Here is a 26,314-nt window from a genome sequence, read left to right on the forward strand (position 1 = left end):
TGCATGACGAACACTTTGTAAAGATCCATTTTGAAGGTTATATTAGCTGTGTGAACTTTGTTTATGCTGTTTAAGGCAAGCGCGAGCGCCGGGGCGGGGAGCATGAGAATTTAAAGGGGCCGCAGCCTGAATCGGCGCGTATTTAATGATGCCCCAAAATAGCCAGTTAAAAAAATTAATAAAAAAAAATCTATGGGGTATTTTGAGCTGAAACTTCACAGGCACATTCAGGGGACATCTGAGACTTATATTACTATTACATCTTTTGAAAACACGTTCTACGGCACCTTTAAATATGCTTTAAGACAAACCATGTGCAAATTCATAAGTCAACGCCACTGCTGAGTATTTTCTCTTTAAAATTGCAGTGATGTAAAGAGTTTCAAAAACGTGGTTTGAAATCGCTGGTGTTTCGGATGTCACAAACTACCTTGTAACCAATCACATCAAAGTGCAGGCTGGCTTTGGCATATTAACTATGACTTCTCTGAAGCAAGGAAGTCTCGAGAGAAGCCAGGTTATCATGGTATATTTTTCTGCTGATATGAAAAATCGGGTAGATTTGGCAATATGTATGTATGATGTATATTACGATGTTATGATGAACTATATATGCCTTTATTCACCGTCATTCTGAGTTGTTCAAAGCGTTTGTAAGGATGCTGATTTTTAGAAAGCAACTTTCTGACTTTGAGATGGCGAACGGGAACATGGTTTGTGTAACATTAGCAACACATTATTAGCTGTTTGATAACTTGGTCAAGCAAAAGGCTAATTATATTAATTGCCATTATTTGTCCGATGTTGTAAAGAGCGATACTATTGTTCAGTGTTTACCTCAGTAAGTTGACCAAGCGGATCGTTGAGCTGGTGTGAGCGAGTGGAGGCGGGGCTATTAGCATATTCACAGATCCGCATATACTAAATGAAGCAAGGGTGTTACATTTAAGCTATTTTAAGGCAAGTTTTTTTATTATTTTTTTAAGGAAAAAAAAACATTTAAATATGTGATCAAAGATGAGTTTTAAGGGATAAAATTATTTACTACAGATCTTTAACAGTTTGCAATACATTTAACATTTCAATGTTTGCCATTAACTAAAAGATTTATAATTCCCAAAAAAAATCCCCCCCCCAAAAAAAGAAAGAAAAATAATTAAATATCACAAGCCTCAGGAGAAAGGATTAGTTTATTAATAATACCTCTAGTCAGCGAGAACGTACATTCTTTACAGTGTGCAATATTTCACTCCTGCAGTGTGTTAAATGCTGACATGCTATACGGTCCACCGACCTGATCGAGTAAAAGCCATTCCATCTAGGAACAGGGTGGAGTCATGGAAAGTCCATAAGGCTGTACGGAGGAATTATTTCCTACGCACGCCATCACTCACACACACGCTTACAGCAGCACACCTCAGGCATGTGCCTGTGGAATGAAAAACAAATTGAGCTATAAAAAACATCTCAACCCCTATAAGACAAGTTCTCGATCCCAGAGTCGCTCGCGTCTTACAGGATGAAGTGTCTGTGCTGTCACAGTGTCAACAGAGACAGTACGGAACTGTGCCTTCACTGATTGGTCCTTCATTTGTGGGCGTGGTCCTCAGGGTGGTGAGGTAGTGGGTGTGGTCCAGTTCCCGTCGTCACGGAGACGGGTCTGTCCTTGGTCGTCAGGATAAATAATCTCCTCTATTGTCACATAGGTTCCGGTCAGGAAGCCAATGAAGCCGAGGACAGCGATGGAGAGATCTTTGAGGAGGAGAAGAGGAGGAGGGGGTTGACTGGGAAACGCCACGAGCTCCACCAGTGGAGGAAAGATGAGCGCCAATGCTGAGCTGCTCACCGCGCCGACCAATGAGATCACCAGGTCTAACCGTGGTATCAAGACAGCTGTTACACCTGAGAGAAAGAGAGAGAGAGAGAGAGAGAGAGAGAGAGAGAGAGAGAGAGAGAGAGAGAGAAATGAGGTGTTTGCATGTTCTGAAGAAAACATGAGAGGAGTTTGCTTCTAAGAAACTCAATCATATTATGATGGCAGGTGTGGTTGCCATGGTGTTGCCAACTTTTTCTTCACAGTTCTACTGGCTGCTTTAAACTGCAATGTGTGTTTAACTGCCATCTGACATCCTGACTGGTTTAGAGGTTTGTGGACGAGTGTATGCAGAAAATTGTGGCTGAAGGACTAAATCAAAAATCAATATTCATCTTTTCTGCTGACGTGGAAGACAAAATCCCCTTTCTTTTCCCTGAAAACAAAGGCACAACAATTTATATCCACACACAAATACAGCTTTTAGTGGAATGTCTCCAAATGCTCTCTGCAGCATTTTATAAAAAACACACACACACACACACACACACAGACACACACACACACAAACAGACACACAGGCTGTACACATATGTTTAATTCATAAGACTTGAGTGTGAAGTGTCACACACCTGCTCCCTAAGCTACATCTTCTCTCTCTCCCTCTCTGTTGCAGAAAGAAACCAGTAACATATAACACACGCTAGATTTTCTCTCTCTCACTCATGCATTCTGAACACTATCTCACAAACACGCATGAACGCTTCAGTTTCTCGTCTCTGTGTGCTACTGCCACCCTCAGGATAAAGGTTTTGACAGTTCGGTACATGATATGAGAGATAAACCAACACCAACACATGGACCCACGTTCAAAAAGGACATCTAAAAACGGACAATCATGCAAATAACCAAACATGAATAATAATAGAAGAATGTGATGTGGGTTATCATGAAGCAAGCTTCACTACTGTTATTCCTCATACTTGTTTTAGAGACAATCCAAATTCATGTTATTGCTAACTAAAACCATAAATTTTCTTCACTTGAAATAAAATAAACTATATAAAATAAAATATAAAAACTGCTTACTAAAAGAAAATGGAAAATTCGAAACATATCAGTATATTAATGATACTAAAATAACGGTCTACACTAGTGGCCAAAAGTGATGTCTGGAGGAGATATTTGTCTTTAATGACCCAAGAGCCATGGGAGCGAGGCCGGTTACGCGAGTGTTAAAGGGTTAGTTCACCCAAAAACAAAATTTTCTGTCATTAATTACTCACCCTCATGTCGTTCCAAACCCGTAAGATTAGAGGTATCTGACTCAATATAATCAACACTTTCAAGGTCCAGAAAGGTACTAAAGACATCATTAAAATAGTCCACATGACTGCAGTGGTTCAACCTTAATTTTATGAAGTGATGAGAATTCTTTTTGTGCTCAAAAACAAAACAAAAATAACAACTTTATTCAACAATCTGTTCTCTTCCCTGTCATTACCCTTACGCAGTTGCCGCAGTAAGCATAGTGAAGGCTTCCGTGTTTACGTCCGAATGCCGAATCAGTATTGGCCAAAGCTACACATGTGAGCAGCACGACGCATGGGTGTGATGCTGACGCAGGAGCCGGCCAATAATGCGTCACCATTCTGACATAGAACCTGGAAGTGCTGGACGTAAACATATAACGTATGAGAATGACACAGAAGAGAAGATATTGTTGAATAAAGTCGTTATTTTTGTTTTGTTTTTGCACACAAAAAGTCTTCTCGCCGCTTCATAAAATTAAGGTTGAACCACTGCAGTCACATGAACTGTTTTAACAATGTCTTTAGTACCTTTCTGGACCTTGAAAGTGTTGATAATATCGAGTCATATACTTCTCGGATTTCATCAAAAATATCCTAATTGGTGTTCCGAAGATGAACGAAGGTCTTATGGGTGTGGAACGACAGGAGGGTGAGTAATTAATGACAGAATTTTCATTTTTGGCTGAACTAACACTTTAATGAGCGTCACTTGCATGACACATCAGTCTCGAGTCCCACGGAGTAGCTCCAGAAGGATAAAAGGACGACAGTGAAGGACGAGAGAGGACCAGGCCCGGATTTTATGTTGTTTTTTTGTTTTAGTTTAAGCGGCAGTCATTCGTGAGGGGCTGCCTCTTTACTTTCATTACATTTACCTTCGTTGGTTCCTGCCTCCTTCTTTCCTGAAGGATGGAGGAGGCAGGAACGGACAAACATTAAACGTAACAAAATGAAAGTAAAGCGGCAACCCCTCACGGACAACTACCATAAACTAAAAGAAAACAACAACATAAAATCCAGGCCTGGTCATCTTCCACTGTTGTCACTCCTCCTTTTATCCTTCCGGAGCTCCTTCATGGGACTCGAGACCGGTGTGGCACTACTGGCCTCGCTCTATTCCCATGGCTCTCGGCCCCGCCCTGTTTGCCACAATGATTATGAAATCATTACAATTTTTTAATACTATTTAGGTGAAAGTGTCAACTTTCCTAAGCTGAACAAGGTGATTGAGTCAGAGGCTTCTTGGAATCTCAGAGATGGGCCTCAGTATGCAGGTGCATGATAAAGCCCTATCACGGAGCTCCGCAACAGGCCTCAGTGGAGAGCTCCATGATGGGCCTGTCTCCGTAGGGCAGGCAGGTAATAATTCACAGAGCCTCAGGAAGACGGAGATAAATGGCCAGACACTGAATGAGTCCCTCAACTCTGCCCCAGCTCTCTCACACACACACTAAAAGACATACACAGCCACAAACACACTATATAAAAACACAACACCCACACACACGTTTATCCATACATACAACGCACCTGCTAATCAATCATGGTGCTCAGAGGGGTGACGGACTTTAGCCAGGGAAAGAGAGAGGAAGCACATCAGGCAGAAAGAACACAGAGTGAGATAAAAGACAGCATGGCTGAGTGACAGAATGAGAACTTCATCTTTTTATCTACCAGCACGGGCTACGGACCCGCAACCTTCGGAGCTCATTACCCCTTTGTCCAACAGCACTTCTACAGGTCTCTTCTAGAACTTCCTCGGAAGAGCTTATGTCCAGTAGAGATGCGCAGATCAGCTCTAACGTCACCTGAATCCGCTGTTAAATATAAATCACCCACCCGCCATCCACCTGAACCTATGATTTTCTCTGATTTAGATATCTGATTGCCACATTACAATTATTCTAATTCTCAGTGTTAAGCGTGATGATATGGTATCATATTACACTCAAGTAGGCTGCTTTTAAATGAACATTCTTCTTTTCAGTTTTTCTTTGGCAAAGTTACATTTCCTTAATAGCCTAAACACAGACTTTACTCCCTTCAAACTTAAATTGTCACTGTGTCCGTCAATGCAACTTCCCAAACAAAAACATAAAAATTAAATGTGTTAGCTACTGCATAGTTTAGAATCTGCAAATTAGTGCCTGATGAAAAATTATGCTTTAAACATGTTAATATTTCCATTCTTATTTCTTTTATCCACCCGCAACCCATCCATAATTAATCAGAATCTTATTTTTTATTAGACTATTTGGCCCGCCGGACCCACGGATTATTCGCAGTGTCCGTGGATATTACCACGATCCGCATCACTTATGTGCAGCATAAAAGCATCTGACAGAACTGAAAAAATGCAGCTGATGCATGTGATATAACTAATAATAGTGATATATAATTTATGAATATACTGTTTAAAGATAAATTTAAATAAAAACATGCTTATTTTTATATTTGTTAATTTTAATTTATTTTTTTATCCTTAAAACTCTATATTCATAAACTTTATATCATTATTAGAGTTAAAATATACAGTACATATATATTATGATATGACTTTACAGTTTTTCTCAATCGCTTTGGCTCAATTCTCAAATGAGACTTTTTTCTCAAAACAATAAGTTCAGGTCTGTGAACAATTAGTTTCTTGTTCACATCAGATTTGTTCTGGCACGTGAGAAAAAGAACAAGTACAATTGTCTACAATCTGCACAATATCTAAATACATATGGCTTGTTGATCAAAACTGATGAGTTGATTCTCAGTGAAACTGTCAAACTCTTCACAACTTCTAAAGATTCTTTCATTGTGTGAACCTTCACATGCAAAACGATCCATTCAGCTATCAAAATCTGTCAGACATGCATGTATATTCCATAAATACCTGGAATATTTGTAATGTCTGCTGAATTGGCACATTGTAATGAAATAGGAATCACAATCTTACCAATCAACCAATCAAGTTCGGAAGCATACAGTAGGCTATATGGAGTTTTTCCAGCACAATCACTACTATTTCTGAACATTAAGGTATATCTAAATTACTAAACAGCAACAGCAGTTCATTTTTGCAGAAATATGTTACATATAAACCGAAAATTCAGTTGTGGAAGAGCAATAGGAAGATATGTAACAATGTGTAGTGTTAGGGGAAGACATACTGTAATAAAGTATGTAAAAATGAACAAGCAACTTTAAATGTTCAGTTTACATGTAACACATTTCTACAAAAATAAATATGCTATATAAATAAAAATGGGTCCCACTTTATATTAGGTGGCCTTAACTACTATGTTCTTACATCAAAAAATAAGTACAATGTACTTATTGTGTTCATATTGTATTGCAAAACACTTTTGCTGCTATTGAGGTGGGATACGGGTAAGGTTAGGGACAGGTTTGCTGGTATGGGTAGGTTTAAGGGTGGGTTAAGGTGTAAGGGAAGGGTCAACATTGTAATTATAAATGTAATTACAGAAATTAATTACAGATGTAATTACATGCTGGTATATTTTTTAAATTTAAGTATAATGTAAAAACATGCATGTACACAATAAATGCATTGTATCAAATGATTAATTTAAATGTAAGTACATAGTAGTCAAGACCAGCTAATATAAAGTAGGACCTAAAAATGTTTGGTCCCACTTGACTTTATATTAGGTGTCTTTAACTACTTTGTACTAATATTTATTGTAAATGAATCATTTGCAATGCACTTATTGTGTACTTATTTATAAAAAAAAAAAAAAAAAAAAAAAAAAAAGGTTAAAATTACAGTTGTTGAGCCTTATCGTTATGCTTAGCCCATTCTTAAACCTACCCATACCACCAAACTTGTCCCTAAAATTACTCGTATTCCACCTCAATAGCAGCACAAGTGTTTTGCAATACAATATGAATACAATAAGTACACTGTACTTATATAGTAGATAAGGACACCTAATTTAAAGTGTGACCAATTGTCCATTTTCTTTCTGTGTACTACAGTATTGATTTTTCCTAGTAAATTTTTACCTACTGCTGAAATCTGTATCTAAAAAGCTCAGTGTGATTCACAAGAGCATTCATTTAAAAAACAAAACAAAAAAAAACGCATTCTTGTATAGTGTAGAAAACAGACAGTCAACTAAAAAGTAGAAAATACATGCAATTTGTATATAACATATTTCTATAGTGAAAAACCATCTAAACATTTTGACCAGTAAGGCTGACAGGATGACAAAAACACTTGTTATTTTGGTGGCATTGGCCAATTTACTGACACAATAACTAGGTTTTGAAGCAGAAATTAAATGTTTTGGGTGAGTAACTACATTTTGCAGACATGCAATAGAGTTCTGATGTTTCAGCGAACAGTTGTGACAACTGCACTGACAGTTTAGAGAATGTTAAAACGTTTATGTCTTAATGTTAAGATGTTTTCGAGAAATGTGCCAAAGCCATTGAGAGAAAAAAAAAAAAAAAAAGTAATATGACTAAAGAAATATGTAAATAAATTAAAATTAATTTGAAATTAAAATGAATTGTCATGACTTTTATAAATGCTTTTCCAGTTGTTTGTGAATATAAACTGCACTGAAAAAGCAATTTGTAGGCAAAGAAATAATTTAGAGCTGTGCATAACTAGAAACATTTATCTTTATTATGGAAATTTCCAAGACGTGAAGGTTTTCAAAATAGTATTTATTCAGATGACTTTTCCAGGCCTTTTAAATTTTAATTTACTTTTGTTTCCATTTCTAATTTAAATAATTAAAATGACTTCCAAGAATGTAGGAACCCTGCTTTTTACTTTCCTAATAAATGTCCATGATCTTATTGTACACAACTCACCGAAGCATTTCCTGGTAGAAAAAAAAACAAAAAACAAAAATGTTTTTCATAATCTTTCATCAAAATGTAATGACTTACTCTGCCTCTGAAATGACTTTTCTGCTGTATGGGCAGAGAAAATAATATTAACCAATAATAGCATGGCCAATAAACCAATAAAACCCCAATGGATAAAATCAAGTTCCACCCAACATCATTTCACACCGACAATTGCTTTACTCAGAAATGCATAATTCTGTAAATATAAATGCAGTTTAGTAATTAATTAATGTGAACATTTAACTAATAAAAAGAAATGCCAAAAACCTCATTTATTTAAAAAATGGATTTACAAGGTGTCCTTGTTTCTTTTATTTTGGCCTGTTGCAACTTGAAACTTTGAACAGAGGGGAGAAGAGAGACGGAAAGTAGTGAATGGCCAAGAGGTGAGGACAAAAGAGAAAAAGAGTCATGGATGCAATAAAAGAAATCTTAAAAGTGGAGAATGTGATATGTCCAAGGAGACTAGAGAGATGGATAGAACAAAAGACTGACAAATGAATAGTGAGCAGGGAAACTGGGGAGGGAAGGAAGGAAGAAATATTGTATCTTCATAGAATGATAGATGGATACAACAATATAAAATCGCTGGAATGGTAGATTGCAAGAAAGATAGATTGCTAGAAAATAGCTGGAATGATAATGAGCAAAAAACAATACCTGGAACAATAGGTGGTTAGAAGAACTGGTAGAATGATGGTTACTATTAACAATGGGTAAAATGATAGATCAATTGCTGATATGATATCTAGAACAATAGCTAGAACAATGTGTTATTAGCTAGAATGATCAAGATAGCTAGAATGGTAGATGGCTAGAAAGAATGAAAAAGAGGTGAAAGAATCCTAAAATGACAGAAAAGCTACTAAGATAGAATGGTAAATGGAACGATAGATATAATGATAAAATGATATAAAGATGTATAGAACGATAGATAGAATAAAACAATAGATAGATGATAGATAAAACAATAGAACAATAAGATGATAAATAGAATAATAAAACATTAGACAGACAGACAGATAGATAGACAGATAGATAGATAGATAGATAGATAGATAGATAGATAGAATGGCAGAAACACGGATGGACAAAACGACAGACAGAGATAGAGATAGAACGATGGATGGATGGATGGATAAAACGACAGACAGGATGATGGATGGACAGAGATAGATAGATAGATAGATAGAATGACAGAACAATGGATAGAATGCATGATAGAATGAACGATTGAATGATAGAATGAATGATAGATAGAATGAATGAAAGATTGAATGAACGATAGATAGAATGAACGATGGATAGAATGAATGAAAGAAAAAATGAACGATAGAAAAATAGATGGTTAGATATGCAGATTGATAGACAATGACAGAACGATAGAATGAACGATAGATGGAATGAACAATAGATAGAATGAACGAACGAACGATAGATAGATAGGAAATATATAGCTATAGATAGATATTTACGGATGGATGGATGGAACGACTGATAGAATGACAGAAAGAAAGACGGATGGATAAAACAATAGACAGACAGACAGACAGACAGAGAAATAGAACAATGGATGGATGGATGGATGGATAAAACTATAGATAGATAGAAAAAATGACAGAACGATAGATAGAATGAATGATAGATAGAATGAACGATAGAACGAACGAATAGATAGAATGATAGAATGAATGAACAAACAAATGATAGATAGATGATTAGATAGAATGATAGAATGAATGAACGAAGGAAGGAACGAATGATAGATGGATAGAAAGAAAGAATGAGAACGACAGATGATTAGACAGATATATAGATAGAATGAACGATAGATATGAACGAACGAACGAAGGATAGAAGGATAGATAGATAGATAGATGCTAAAAACATGACAAAACTTAAACTGCAATTAAAATGAAAACTGAATATATAAAAATAAAATACACATAACATGAAAACAGCTTGCGTTTCACACAGTCTCACTCCATTTTTCTGTTTCGAAATACAAAAACACACACCATCACTCACTTTTTCATTCACTCTCTGGCGTGTGCCCACAATTCTTGCAATATGCTCTCTTCCTCTTTCATTCTCTTTCTTCATAGGAACGCTCTCTCACTTGTACCTGCATGACTGACGGTGTTAAACAAATATTTATTTTCATATTTTAGGTCTCTGGGTGGTTCACGGTTCAGTGGCAGACTCAATTTTTCCAAAGATAAAAAACATATATCAAAGTAATCCAAAAACCTTCAGGTTTACAATGGTTCACAGGATCCATCCATCATTTTTTAGAGGGGTACAAACCTCCACTATCTCGCCTCTCATCGCCAATGAATACTAGAGGGAGGATTAGGATAAGGAGAAGATAGGAATAGGGCAAAAAATGAGGGAAGCAAAAAAAAACAAAAAAAAAAAACAGAACAGATAAATGGATGGATGGATGGGTGGAGCAAGTTCAGAGAAGATAGGAGGGAAACAAAGAGGATGATGAAGATGGAGAAGCAGAATACAAGATGAGCTTCCTACATTCACAGAACAAAACCATATTCACCATCTTAGATGTTTTTGTTGTCATTGAGCTCAGCATGATGCATTTTGGGACTGCTTTCATTATGAAAGATGTGACTATAACTATGTTTCCAATCTCAATGTATGCGCTCAATTGAGGCGGATAACTTTTTATCCGATAAGAAAACATGCACATAAACTATGATGGAAACACATTTACTGAATAAATCCTTCAGTGCGCAACAAAAAACTTTGCCTCAGATGATGTGATTGGAAAACCAGCAACCAATCACATCGCACAGCATCTCAAATGTTGGTTTGATCATTCTGAAATGCCTGAGCCAAAGTCTGTCATCAGAACGATTTGGTTTAATTCCCTCCCAGAAGAGTCTCGCATGATTGTGTCCCAAACACCAGGCATCTGAATGCAAGATAACATGACAGAGTTTATTGCGCTTCGTCTTCAAGTCATTCATGATGGAAGGAAAAAGAACCACTGTTTCTTCCCTGATTGCAGCATCTTTTATTAATTTTTGTTACAGATATTTTGCACCATTTTCCCAGGAAGTGACGATTTTGTTCTCTTGAACACATGGGATCATGGAAACGCTGCTTTGTTCGCAAATGTTTTGTGGAATATTCTAATTTTGCACATAAGTTAAATTCACAACTTTGGATGGAAACACAACTTATGATACCTTAAGCCTCGTACACACCGGGACGATTATCACCAGCGTTTTTCGAGACATTTTTCAGCGCGTCTTTGTGTTCATTCCCAAGCGATTTTCACTGGCGATGTGCCGAGTGAACGTGCAAATTCACTCCCTGACAGTATATGGCGCTTGTGCTTAGTGCAAGTGAATGGTAGTGCAAATAAACATATTTATAAAACGATAAAAATACAGATATATAATGGCATATATGGCATACATGACGAGGAGAAACGATAGTGCAAATAAGTCACAATGAAAGTAGTGCAAGTGAACAGTAGTGCAAATAAACATATTTATGAAATGGACATTCTCAACTATATTTCTTGAATGTAAAAAATAAATAAAAATACAGAAATAAAATAGCATATAATACACATCTATTGGTGTGGCCAAGAACTGGCAGAGCACCCATAGTTTGTAGGGGTCTTCACTGTCTTGGTATCAACGTGTGCTCGGCAAGACCGTTTTGTGTTTGAGCACGACCAAGTCGTGTTTTACTGTAACTTCAGCAGCTCCAGGCACATGAACAAAAGCGCCAATCTCATTGGTCGGCCAGTTTTTAACGTGGTGCGTCAAACCAAAAAAACGAACCTGAGGCGTTTTTTAAAAAAATGCCACTTTTACGCCTGCCGTTTTGCAAAAACACTCACATTGGCGCCCTTTGTTTAGTCATGAGGCGTTAAACGTCAACGATAATCACACGCGATAATCGTCCCGGTGTACACAAGCCTTTAACTGCTTATTGAGCTTCAGGAAGAGGTTTGTTCTTGTGCGTCATTCAGGTTCGATTGAGTGTCTGCTTTTGTTTGCTGATCAATGTTTACATGTGAGTAAAAGCCTAAATTAAATCTGTTCATCATAAAAAGCAATCGAGTCTCATTAGAAAATTTGGACTAAACCGCTCTATTCATATGGATGTTTCACAATCTCTTTTTAAACTTTCTGAACCGTCAAAAGGGGCTTTTGCACCAAATAGTTCTAGGAATTCAGTTATAGGAACTAGCCACTAGGATAGTTCCCTGAGAACTAATTTCTCCCCCGGGCCATGTTCCCGGTTGCATTCGCACTGGGAATAGGAACTCTGAAGCGGCCGACAGTGGCGTCTTTAAGCACGGCATTTACAAACTCTAAAAACTGGTGGATGAAAGACGCCGTGATCGGAGCTGTGTTTGTTTTGTGTCGTGGGTTTCATGATAATGGAGATGGAATGTAAACGCATAATTTACGCGACTGAAATAACAAAAAGTGGGGCTAAGAGATGAAAACTCCTATGACAACTTTCAGTATTACATATCATCGAGGCGGAGAAAAGAACACAACCCTGCAGACAACAGGTGAATACCGTTATCACTGTTTTCCATGTTCGTGAAGTAAATATGTTTACATGGCTTTTTAAAAATGCTGGGTGCCGGTGTTTGACATGCGTTTGATCAATCAGCATACACTTACGTCACTGATAGTTCCTATAGTGCTGGTTAGACCCTGCTCTGAAGTAGGAGCTAATTTAGTTCCCCTAAAAGGAGTTCCTAGAACTAAAATTGTTTCTAGTTCCTGCGGTGCGAATTTAATAGCTTACATTATACTGTTTATTCCTCAGTATTAGTGATATCCTTACAATTCATGTCAGTTGAGAACCCCTGGATTAGAGAGAGAGTGTGTGTGTGTGTGTGTGTGTGTGTGTGTGTACACTCACAGGTGAGGCAGACGAGCAGCGCTCTGAGGCCGAGATCAGCCGCTCGTCTCCAGTTCTTTCTGATACGCTCACATACAGGCGGAACCAGAATCTCTGCCGGCACGAAAAACTGCACTGCAAAACTCACAAACACGCCGAACGAGTACAAGACCTTCACCAGCTGATTGGACCTGCAACACACACACACACACACACACACACACACACACACACACACACACATAAATAGTGCAGAGAAAGATCAAGTCAGAAAGCACAGAATGTGCAATTACGGTTTGAGGAACATCAGTGATGCAATGGACCATTTCAACACATGACTTCAAAGGAAACTCAACGCAGAGACTATGACCTTTTGAAAAACCATTAACCCACACCATGCTGCCTTCAGATTGAGATAAACACTAGGGTTGAGAAAAGAGAGAACCAGTTTGGAACCAGTTCCTTTTTTGAAAATACTCTTATTTTTATGGCATTAGTTTTTTTTTTTTATTAACAATAATAAACATCTAAATTATTTCACCAATTTCACAACTTATTGTTTTGTTGTTGTTTGTTTCAACTTGATGGAAGCAAGCAAACCATAAAATACCACTCAAAAGTATGGTAAATACTTTTGGTATTAAATGGTAAAAAATCTTGTATGATTTTTTTAAACTGTTTTTGAAAGAAGTCTCTTATTTTCACCAAGACTATATTTATTTGATCAAAAATACATTAAAACAGTAATATTGTGAAATATTATTACATTTTAAAATATCCATTTTATATTTGAATATATTTTAAATTGTAATTTATTCCTGTGATCAAAGCTGAATTTTCAGCATCATTACTCCAGTCTTCAGTGGTCACATGATCCTTCAGAAATCATAATAATATGATGATTTGCTGCTCAAGAAACATTTCTGATTATTATCAATGTTGAAAACAGTTGTGCTCCTTCATATTTTTCTGGAATCTGTGATACATTTTTTTAGGATTATTTGATGTATCACAAGTAAAAAAAAAAAAAAAAAAAAAAAAGAACAGCATTTATTGGATTTATTCATACTTCCATGTAAAAGTCTTTACTGCTGCTTTTGATCAATTTAATGCATCCTTGCATAAAAAAAATTTTGTTTAACAGTTTCAGATGCATGTCACACTGCAGAACACTGCTGTCACTGCTGGATATGTCAACAACCCATTTGCTGAATCAGATATTGGCTCTGGTGGCAGATTGTTCTTGGCTGACAGAATGCTAATGAGATCTAGAAATACATTAACTGCTAATAAAAGTCTCAATGAAATTTATTTGGAAATGGCAGCCTTTAGTTAAAGCTAAACTTGAAAGCAGCTGGTTTTGATTTCTTTGTAATTTGATCTCAAGTCGCTCTGAGCTGCGATCAATCACTCAAGATGTTTCTGACAGTGAACGCAGGGGAGAGCAGAGGATGAGCGAGGAGGAGTTTAATATTAGTTCTCTGAATTCCACTCCACTATGGAAGAGTGCTGCGATAACTTAACTGAACTGACTTAACACTCAGATTTGATGGATGGGACATTTTGCACTTTTATTTTTTTAGCATTTGCCACTTTTTACTTATAGAGGTATTTGAGAGATTACAGAAAAAGAGAAGGGAGTCGAAACATGACGCAGGCCGGCCTTGAACCCATTTTTCCCACATGAGCACTAAAGTTCAACGTGCCATAGCATGTGCATATATGCTAATATGACTTTTTAAGCATGTATGATTTCATGTGGTCATAGTTACCAGGAATCATGGGGAAGGTTGAGTGTGATGCTTCCTTTGATGTCGTCTGTGAAGCAGAGGTAGCCCAGCGTCGCCAGGGTTACATAAAGGACGATGATGAAGCCCATGCCAATGTTGAGGGCTTGAGGGAATCGTTTTGGTTCCCTCATTTGATTCTCTAATGGAAGAACCTACACAAACAAAACAAGACATCACATGCACACTCCTGGCACAAAGCCTGGACCAAAACATTAGTATACAACATGATGCTGACTTGAAGGCCCTAGTGCATTTTCGTTTTAAAACGCATAACTTTTGCTATGGTTATGCCTGTGATTTACACTACTCCAGCATTTTTGACCCATGAAGACTTTAGAAAATGCTGCAGACCCCGTTTTAGTTTGAAAACTCTGAGGTTGCGTTTCAGTGCCCTTGTGAAAAAGAAGTGCACTTAATTGTATTGAAAGTGTACTTTTTGTGTACTTCAATCTTAAAAGTATACTTTTTAAAAAGTGCACTTGCAGATAATATAATTAAAATTAAAGGCCACTTAAGTGTACTTAAAAAGAATATACTTTAATGACAATATATTCATTAACACACTTAAGTGCACATTTTAAAAATGCACTTTGTAATAATGTCTAATTAAGTTGTACTTAAAGAAAGTACACTTTAATGACAATATTTCTAAACATGCTTAAGAGCACTTTTTAAAAATGCACTTAATTTTTACTTTATAGTGTTTTAAATAAGTACACTTATTTTGATGTATTGACTAATATACTTAATAATTTATTTTAATTTCAACTTAAGTGTGTTGTCCAAAATTACATTTGTTAATGTATTTTAAATGTGCGTAGTCTTTAATATATACTGTATGCATTAATACACTTGAAATGTATTTTTCTTTTGAATTTCAATACACTTGCTTATACAGTATAATCCAGTACAACTTATTGTTGAAATTTTTATCACCAGCTCCTGCTCTAAACTCAACTAGCGTCAGTTTTCTACATAATATTTGACATAAAATGTAATTTATGGAGAGCTGTATTTGTGATACTTAATGCAATAGTGCTGTACTTTACATATGTGTATAATACTTTTAATATCATTATGTCGATTAAACATATTTAATTGCATTAATTGCAAGCAAAAGTTTAACAAATCTAAACACAATTAATTTGAATTCATATTCAGTTAAAGGTGCTCTAAGCGATCCTGGGTGGAGTAACTTCCTGTTGACGTTCGAAGTGTTGTCAAACAAAACAGAGGCTAGCTAGCTTTTCTGTAATCGTGATGCGTGAGGCAACTTTGCTGATCAAAAAAGAAAAAAACAAAGGAGCGCACGTTTGGATGACTACAGATGAGACGTTATGTACTACAAATAAAGAGGCAAGTAAGTATCTTGATATATGCGTTCTTTATTTATTTTATTTTTTTCACCGTAACATTTCTTATTGCCATTAAGAGTGTAACTTATTTAGTTTAATCGCAATATGGAGGTGAATTAATCATGTTTCCTATAATTTATTTATGATTGCATTATAATAATTTCTTATATATGAATGTGATCGCGTGTGTGGGCGTGTTTAAAGAATTTGGCTGCTGAAAATATAATATTTTAATTGAACTCTGACTTTTTTAAATCATTTTAAATGACTTAAAGTTAAATTTGCAGAACTAAAGTCAAAGATCTGATCTTGTAACATTCAAAGACATTTATATACATTTAATCCATCTAATCGCTATTATAACCACCAGTAATGTTCAATATATCACCCCCTCTAGAAATACTGCTTATAATCTATTTTTCTTTTTGCATTTGAAAAGTGAGGTGTTCAATTACTGTTTGTGTTTGTAATATGTAATATTTTGTGCTTATCTGAAGTTATATATTCATTTTGTAGGATCAGTACAGATTTGTTATTGGAGATACAGTGCAAGCTGTGTGGAATCAAAGACCCGTATTGATGAGGTGATGTTACAAGTTTTGCCATAAATTCTGCCATTAATTCAGCCAGCACACCCTGATCACACACTACAAGCTAAAACACGGACATCAACTATCCTTATAGCTTATAAATGCTTTGAATCTTTTCTATTTGCAAGTAATAAATTCTCACCTGTGCACTTACAAATCCCCATCTAATCATTATTTATATATAATGATATTATATCATTATTTTCAAAGCAAAAACACATTCTGTGTGAATGACCCCTCAATTTGCTTGGGTCTTGGGTTATTTTTCTATATTTGTGTAAATGATAAAGTTATGTTTAATTCCCTGTAAAGTAGGAATAAAAACGTTTATAAAAATGTTCTCTATTTTTAAAGGCCGGTGTCAGTGAAGATGGTGTGGTCACTGGAATCCTGGTGTTTGTGGGAAATGTGAAGGAGTACACCCAGGATACTCTCCCAGGATTCTACTACAGTGTTGTCCTGATGACTGAGGTAATTAATCTTAGGTGATGAGGTTGCGGTCAAAAGTTTACTTACACCTTGCAGAATGAACTGCTCCATCAGGGAAGTACTAAATAAAAAGACAACATGCAAATTTTTATGATCCCTCTTATTGTTAAAATTATTAACATTTTGCAGATACTGCAAGGTGTTAGGGTGATTTGCCTACAGTGGTTCAGGCTGCAGGATGGCCGAATGGCTAAAGAAACGTTATCAGACAAGAAACTTATAGTTTAGGGCTGTACGATATTTGAAAAAAATGACATTTTATGATTTTTTTTTTTTATATCACAATATATATTGTGATATGAAAAAAAAAAAAAAAAAAAAAAAAAAAATCAGCAGATGACTTAAATAGCTCTATTTGGAAAGAATTAATCATTCTAAAATGATTGGGTTGATTTTGTAGGTGAGTGAATGCACATAGAAAATAATGAACAAATTATAAGCATAGATAAACATAGAACAAAGATACAAATGAAATAAATAGTTCTTTATATTTTTCAGCTAAGTCTAACAGTATTCAATAGGCTGGGTATTGACACAATTTTCACGATTCGATTCGATTTCTATTCACAAGCTTACGATTCGATTTCAATTCAATATCAATTATTTTGGATGTATATCAGATACAGTAAATGGCAAATTTTCTTGAAAAAAAAATCTCTCAAATAATGCTGTAAACTATAAGAGGGAGTCACTTGGTACAATATTACTATAATATTGAAGGTTAAAATTAACTGATTTACATACCAACACTTAAATTATGTTTTTTTTTTTTTTATAATAAAAGTTATAATAGTCAAGTCACCTTTATTTATATAGCGCTTTTTACAATGTAGATTGTGTCAAAGCAGCTTTACATTGATAACTGGTACATTATTTGGCTGCACAGCAGCTCTTAAAAGAATAGTGTCAATGCAGGCAGATCAAAGCACTGTTGAATATCAAATGTCAAGTCAAATGTCAAGTGTCCCCAACTAAGCAAGCCAAAGGCGACAGCGGCAAGGAACCCAAACTCCATCAGGTGACATCAGGTGGCAGACAATGGGCAAATAGGTGTTTAAATGGAGAAAAAAAACCTTGGGAGAAACCAGGCTTAGTCGGGGGGCCAGTTCTCCTCTGGCCAACAGTGCTTTGTTACGATTCAGGTACCTATCATAAGTCCGACAGGATCACAACATTCAAAGTATTTATTCTAGTTCCATCCAATTGAGGATTGTATTCATCACGGCTGTTGAGGAACTGTGTCGTGGCTGTTGTGTCGATGATACTAACTTTAGAATTACAATTGTATTTCTAATCCAATTTGTTTTTTGAAATATAAACATTTAAATCATGGCTGTCATAAATGATTTATTCAAACATGAATTAAATACATAAATGAATTATAAAAAAAATAAATATTTCAAATAAAATTATAATGAATATGTAACGTGGTACATATATTTATCAGAATGCTCCTCTCTATAGCTGACTAACGAGTTTATGTTGAATATGATTTTTCTGAAATAAATGTGACATTACGTGACATTGTTTACAAGCTGTTTTATTGATGTCTTTCCGCGGTTGAAACACTGATTGAGCGATTAAATGAGACATGTTATGGATCAGTTGTACAGTATCTTGTAACATACCTTCAGATGTTCATTCATATTTATTTCACACTGTAACTGGTATTAAAGTGGAGGAGATGATCAGTACACTGTACACATCTTGGCCGCAGGCTTCAATCACTATCAGCAACTCTTTGCCTTTAGGAATACCAAATGGGTCTAGGAGGATGGTGGAAAAGGACAGCAAATGTCTTTGTTCATTTTTTATTATTTTCAAACCTACAAAGGTGTATATAAACTTTGGAGTGCAACTATATATCTATATCTATTGCTTTCATTCAATTGAGCCAATTATAATAATGGACTGACTCTGTTTACAAACAATTGCTTTCCTTCTGCCTCTTTGGAACATGTCCATTTACGCATACTGTGTAGAGATGGTGCGCAGCTTCATGGACATTTGAGGTTTTCTGCCGATGGAGAGCTTCTGGGACATTGACATAAACAGCACGTTTTCCTACAACTTCAAAAAAGTTGGTGACAGACAATTTTGGTTTTCTTGTTTTTGTGCCTTTGGAATTGGTCGTTTTTTGTTTTTTTTTGTTTTTTTTTTCAAAATTACATTCACTGTAATGCTGGAGTAAGATTTTAGAAGAAACCTTTTGGTCCTGTTTAATGTTTGTGCTAGTAAAGGTTTCAGAGCTTATAAGTAACAAGGTTCGGTAACACTGTACAATAAGGTCTCATTTGTTAACATCAATTAATATATTAGACAACATGATCTAACTATGTGCATTAACTTTTTTACAGTATTTATTAATCTTTGTTAACATTAGGTAATAAAAAATATAGTTTTTTTCATGTCAGTTAATAAAATGTATAGTCATTGTTCATGTTAGTTTACAGTGCATTATCTATTAACATATGCATTATTAAAATCAAATGTTGCATAAGTAATATTAACTAGGATTTATAAATGCTTTAAAGTATTTTTCATTCATAGTTCATGTTAACTAAAGTAGTTAACTAATAAAAAGTTATTGTAAAGTGTTACCCAAAGTTTTGAATCTTCTTTTCTTTACATTTTGTTTGTATTAATTCATGGGTGTTATCTTATTTATCATCTTATAGATCATACAGAATGATTTTTTCTGAAAATGTAAAAATGCAGAAAGTATTGTGATGGGTAGGTTTAGGTTTAGGTACCTTTGTATGTGAGGGAGAAAATGATAGTGCATATAAGCCTCACTGTCCTCCAGACTCTTTCTAAATGAGAGTTAAAGTGTTGTAATTGTTTGTGATTGTGTATAGTGTTTTTTTGGGTTTTTCTTGTGCATCAACAAAAAGGTTTTTGTGTATTTGTTTTAGAGATTGTTTTGTCAATAAATGTAGAGGGTTTTTGATTTGCATTTGTTGATTGTAATATTTTGAAACATACTAAATTGTAACTTCATTATTATATGTAATTACAAATAATGTAATAACAAATGTATTAAATTAAATAAAAATGTATGTAAATAATGTAATTACAAATGTATTAAATTATATAATAGTGTACATGTAAATTACATTAAAGTATATTTTAGTTCACATTAATTGCTTGTCAGTACATTCGGAAGTACACTTTTACCATATTTCAAAGTACATCACTCAGAAGTTCAATTAATTGCATTTAATATGAACTTAATCTGTGATACATTCAAAACTAATTACAAATAGAATGCACTTAAGCGGCTGAAAACATTACATTTAATTCACACTTAAGTGTATTGATAACTGATATTAAAATATATGTTAGTTCACATTAATTGCTTGTTAGTACATTGAGCAGTGCACTTCAACTATAGTTTAAAGATACTAGAAGCAATTACGAAGGTTATCATAAAGTTGTATTTAAGTCCCACTTAAGTGGTTCAAAAAAAAAAAAAATCACTCATAAGTTCAACTTATTGCATTTAATATGAACTTAATCTGTGATACATTTGAAATTAATTATAAATAGAATGCACTTAAGCGATAAACATTACATTTAATTCACACTTAAGTGTGTTCTTTTAAAGTATATTATTTGTGCAATAAGTACACTTTATAAAAGTATACTGAAGTGTGCTTTTTTTTCACAAGGGTGTAAACGGACCAAAAGAAAGACTTTTGAAAACGATGACGTTGCTGCCCATATTACGCTACCGGAACATGACAATAACAGACCAGGGCTGCATTTCCCAGAAGCATCGTAAGCCTAAATTGATCGTATAAAGACTGTTGGTGGCTATACGGTCAACTTACAATGCTTTTGGGAAACTTACAATGCTTTACGGTTGAGTAGTGTAGACAGAGATTGTTTCTGAAATGCAGGGGAAACGCCAGTATAGACGAGGATCGTTTTCATTTTAAAACGAAAATGCACTAGTGTCAACAGGGCCTAAGACACATTTTTTGACCATATACAACAGCACATCATGTATCCTGTAGCTCAAACAGGAGAGTATGGTGCTAGCAAGGCCAAGTCACGAGTTTGACTCCCAGGGAATGCACAAATCACGTTATCTGTATCAGCACTTACAATATAATACCATTTTCAAGACGTATACAAATCAGCTTCTGTTTGAACACATGAAATTGCCCTGCTAAACAGAGATATACAATAGACCTATAAATTATAGCAGAGTAACTTCTATAGAGATATATAGGAGACCATAGAAAATATAGTAGTCAACATTTGAAGTGGATCAAAACCTTTCAACAAAGTTGTCCTAAAAACTTCTTCTTAGGACAACTTTGACAAACTTTTTTGATCCACTTCAAATGTTGACTACTGTATAATTTTTGCATTACCATTTGCTCTAATGGTAAAAGAAAAAAAAAATATTGTCATTGATGACTTTCCAACAGAAATGAATTAATTTTGGTGGACAGAAGAGAGTAAGATGTCAAATTTACCATCACCTTCTCACAGTAGAGTTTATTTTTTTGTAATTTAATGCCAGGATAATAACACAATGTATGGTGTTATAAATGTACATTAAAGGTGCTATATGTAGAATTCAGAAACCCTTGTTATTAGTGACACCGGTGGCCGTTAAGTGAACTGCAGACAATTTATTGCTCGTGCTCACGTAATGTACATGAGACTGACAAATTTCTTTTTCACTCCGCTTAGAAGTAAAAAGAAGTTGGAAAAACTGTTTCTATATACTGTTATCGAACATCTAGACACGTTCATGCTGCTGAGAATGATGTTTAGATGAATATGTAAAAATATACTGCGTGCTTTCCTCTCAATAACAAAATAAAACACAACAAAAATGACAGCGGTGAGAAAACAGCAGTTAAGAAATCATCTGATCATAGCGATGTGGATATGTTTGCACCAGCTCTACAGTTCACCGGTGACAGATGAGGTCATTAAAATTACACTGTTATGATAGTTTGATTATAAAGTATATTTAAGACTATAGACTATATAGATCTGGCTGTGACACTATAGTTTGAATTAATTGCTTTTCTTTGCATGACACATTGACATTTCAATACAGAATGGCTCATAACCGTCACATCCTTTTGACTTTCCCGGCAAAAATGTCCCGAGTCCTTCACATAAAAATCTACAGGTGAGTCTACAGATTTTCATAGACAACCTAGGAAGTCGGGGAAGGTCTCGTTTTTTAAGTTCCGTTACAAGCTGTTCACACAATTTAAAAACGATAAAAGAAAATTCTTACATATAGCCCCTTCATGTTGTTTTAAAGAAGAACATTTTAAAAATAAAACTATTTTTAATACTGCACTGACAATATGCAAGTCACTATGAAAAAAAGCATCTGCCAAATATATTTATGGAAATGCATCGTTTGAAATCCCATACTGCATTACAACAAGCGCAGAGAAAAACAAAAAACAAAACAAAACAAAAAAACATGAAATGATAGCGGACGAAGCAAGAGAATTGTCCATTATAATTATACCTAATTTTTTCAATTCCAATACAAATGAAAAATTAGATAGATTATCATCAAATATCATGTATAGTAGATGTATCGAAATCAAATAATTAAAACCTGAATCATAAACTCACCACTCCAATTCCCTCGAAAGCAAATATGGCCGTTCCAAAGAAGAAGGGAAACTTCCGCCATGTGGAGGCATACGGCAGCCGCCTGGGATCGCTCACATCCTACGGACAGAGTCAGAGATGGTAAAAGGCATGATATAGTTCACATTATTACTATAATTGCAGTATTTCTCTCTAGTATAAAGGCTGAAAGACACACACACACACTTACAGGAACAATTATATGTAAAGATTTAGTGTCAGCCTCAGATGTAGCAGCCGCCCACAGCCTTCACAATTTGATGCATATAAAAATGACTCCAATCTGATTTGGTGGCTTCATGCAATTTCCGAGACTTAGCATGCATAGGCTTGTATCATTTGTGTTCCTATGCTGCACAATGCACATTTCTGACTACAAAAGTGGATATATGAGACTGAAATAATATGAAAATATGGAATAAAACTGAAATCGTGTTATGGCTTAGATATCACAAAGGCTGTGATTTATTTAAATAAATGTTTGCGTTTGAAGAGTGGCACTGTGTTCATTTACATGTGAGCAGCTTATGATCTGGTGTTTTCAGTGTCTCAGAGTGCCTTGGTTCACAGTAACTGCAGCTCCACTCTGAGTTTGGGGCGCTTATAGCGTGAAATGTGTAATCAGTGTAATCAGATTACTTTTTTCAAGTAACTAGTAAAGTTACGTATTACTTTTAAATTTACAACAAATCTTCTGAGTTACTTTTTCAAAAAAGTAACGAAAGTTACTTTTCTCATTTATTGACTGACAGCTTTTTCTGTCCCCTTGTTCAGAGAAATTGTGAGTAAGTGCAGAGGTGTTGTGCACTGTGTGAACATGGTTATTGTAGCTTTAGACTAATTGTGAACATGCATTTACTCGTCTCGCACAAAAACAGATTCAGTATTCCTCATAATGAATGAAAACTGTGAAATGCAAACTCAGAATATTATGCAAACTTGCAATAATTAAATACTTATATACTTTATGTATTTAATTAAATACTAACATACTTTATGCATTTAATCTCACTTTATTAATCAATGTCTTTGCTGCTGACATTCGATGCTTCAATTTAACCATAAGCAAAAATGACTTCACATGACCAAATATCCAATTTGGGTTTAATTTTTTTCGGCTGCAATCCAGAATGGTTTGAGCTGCACATTTACCAAAAATATAACTTTTTTTAGTTGTTATTAAAAAAAAAAATGCTAAAGTAACAACCAGTGTTGGGGAATGTTACTTTTAAAAGTAATGCATTACAATATTGCGCTACTCCTTTAAAAACTAACTAATTGCGTTACTTAGATACTTTTTAAGAAAAGTAATGCGTTACTCACCTGGGCTGGGCTTGTTTGGTTTTTTTAGTTTTTTTATAGCAAAAAAGTTATATTTTTGGCAAATGTAAAGATCTTTTCACACCAAAATTGAAATAAGCTATACTGTACGCGTGTACAGTAGAGGGCGCAGCTCAAACAAACATTTCAGCTGTGCTGGAGTTCTGGATAATGGAAAAATATATGACACAGGAGAAAAAAGTTTAACACTTACTTCACCAATAAAAACAAAAAAATCTAAAGTAATTTTTGCTTATAAATCATCGAAGGTCAGCAGCAAATACACTGGTCAATATGTTGAGATTAAATGCATAAAAATATTTGTTTTATTTAACATATTTAATTATTGAACGTTTGCATATTCTGATTTTGCATTTGACTGATTTTATTAATTTTGAGGAACACTGAATCTTTTTTAAATGCTCACATTTAGTCTAAAACTACAATAACCATCATGTTTACACAGCGCCTCTGCACTTACGAACATTCAACAATGTTTTTGATCTGCTTGCATTGACACCATTGTCTGCGAACTGAACTGAGCTGGATGATGACATCACTGTTTTCTCCAGAGCCGATGTATAGATAAATGAACTAAATTAATAACTATTGATTTTTACAAAGGAATGAATCAATACTGAATTTACTTAAGCTGGACAATGACACCATTTTCTTCTAGAGCTGCTGTAAAGCCAAAATTATTTACTGTAGTTATCACTGTAAAGCTGCTTTGACACAATCTGCATTGTAAAAAGTGCTATATAAATAAAGGTGACTTGATGAATTTTCTCAACATTGGGACTAAAGAACTGTTGTTACTTATTTCAAAAAGTAAATTGTTGTAGTAACAAAAGAAGTAACAAATTAGTTACTCTTTTTAGGGAGTAACACAATATTGTAACGCATTACTTTTAAATGTAATGTTCCCTAACACTGATGCCAATCATCCTCCTAAACTTACAATGTGATGTGCTTATAAACCAGATGTTGTCAACTAGAGAGAAGCTTTATGGGCTTCCTGCGGTTTTCCACCAAAATAAAAGCTTGTTTGGTTCAACGTTTGAAAAATAAGAAATTAAGACCATAAATATTAGTATTATAATTTTACAGTTTTACTATTAAATAAAATTATATTATTATAATTTTTTTTATTATTATTGTTATTATTGAGCATGGCCCTAGCGACGCAAAGGTCATGTGTTCAATTCCCAGGAAAAGCAAGACCTGATAAAATGTGTTCCTTGAATATAATGCAAGTTGCTTTGGACAAAAGCATCTGCCAAATGCATAAATATAATGTAATTATACAATTACTTTTCTTAAATACTTCTTAAATACTTTTTTTATTTTACAGTGAAATATTACAATAGTGATATTTATGTTAATAGTGTTATTTAGTAATAATAATAATAATAATTATTTTATTTTTTATTATTAATCATTATTTTATTATTTTTATCAAAAATCGCAATTTGAATTTTCCCAAAATCATGCAGTCCTAACACACATGCACACTTACGTTGAGTATATATGTGAAGATCAGGATGAGGCTGATAGCCATACAGAGGTTGGCGATGGCGGAGAGCACGGCCATGTTCCGCAGGTCCCTGATGAAGGTCAGCACAATGATGAAGGGAAGGAGGAAGACCATGTAGAGCCGCAGGTCCAGCCCCGCAGCAGAAGGCGTGTCTGGGGAGATGGTGCCCTCCTCTGAGCTATTGGAGTATAACAGTACAGTCTCCACGGAAGCGTTCAGATGAGTTCCTTCCATCACCTATATAAAAACACACACAGCTTTGACTTAGTTCCAAGAAAAAATTTGATTGGCTATTACTTTCAAAGCCAAATTCTGATTGACTGCTGCTGGTCTTCATTCGGGAAATGTGTACATTTCAATTCATTTTCATTGCCTCTGGCTCCATCATATAGTAAAAATCTGCTTATCTATGGAGAAAATTAACTTTTGGAGCACTAATGTCACACATACCTGTTTAATGTTCTCAGCCAGGAACACAAAATAAACACTACAGAAGCCCAGCTGGGTCAAAACCAGGAAGAAATTCACCAAGTGCCTGTAAAAGATTTAAGTGCAAATCATTGTATTATGTGAAAAGAAAGAGACCGTGTGATATGAGACATGAATCTAGCATAGCATATGAAATTAGCTGCAACAAAAGTCAATTATACAGTTTAGTGGGTGTTATAGAAAAAATATCTGATTGAAGCAATTGAC

At 34.9% G+C, this 26,314-nt stretch overlaps 1 protein-coding gene across 1 annotated transcript in view; it reads right to left on the reverse strand.

Annotated features, from left to right (window-relative positions):
- Positions 1-1,172: 1,172 nt before the first annotated feature.
- Positions 1,173-26,314, reverse strand: part of slc36a4 (solute carrier family 36 member 4) — a 36,801-nt gene continuing 11,659 nt past the window's right edge. Inside the window, exons 7-12 of the mRNA XM_051863299.1 lie at positions 26,069-26,153; positions 25,601-25,855; positions 22,744-22,842; positions 14,670-14,839; positions 12,919-13,088; positions 1,173-1,902 (exon numbers count right to left, since the gene is read on the reverse strand). Coding sequence (XP_051719259.1) covers positions 1,607-1,902; positions 12,919-13,088; positions 14,670-14,839; positions 22,744-22,842; positions 25,601-25,855; positions 26,069-26,153 — 1,075 coding nt within the window. The 3' untranslated portion in view covers positions 1,173-1,606. The remainder of the gene's footprint in view (positions 1,903-12,918; positions 13,089-14,669; positions 14,840-22,743; positions 22,843-25,600; positions 25,856-26,068; positions 26,154-26,314) is intronic.

Source organism: Ctenopharyngodon idella, chromosome 15, assembly GCF_019924925.1.
Source record: "Ctenopharyngodon idella isolate HZGC_01 chromosome 15, HZGC01, whole genome shotgun sequence".
Classification (NCBI taxonomy): Eukaryota; Metazoa; Chordata; class Actinopteri; order Cypriniformes; family Xenocyprididae; genus Ctenopharyngodon; species Ctenopharyngodon idella.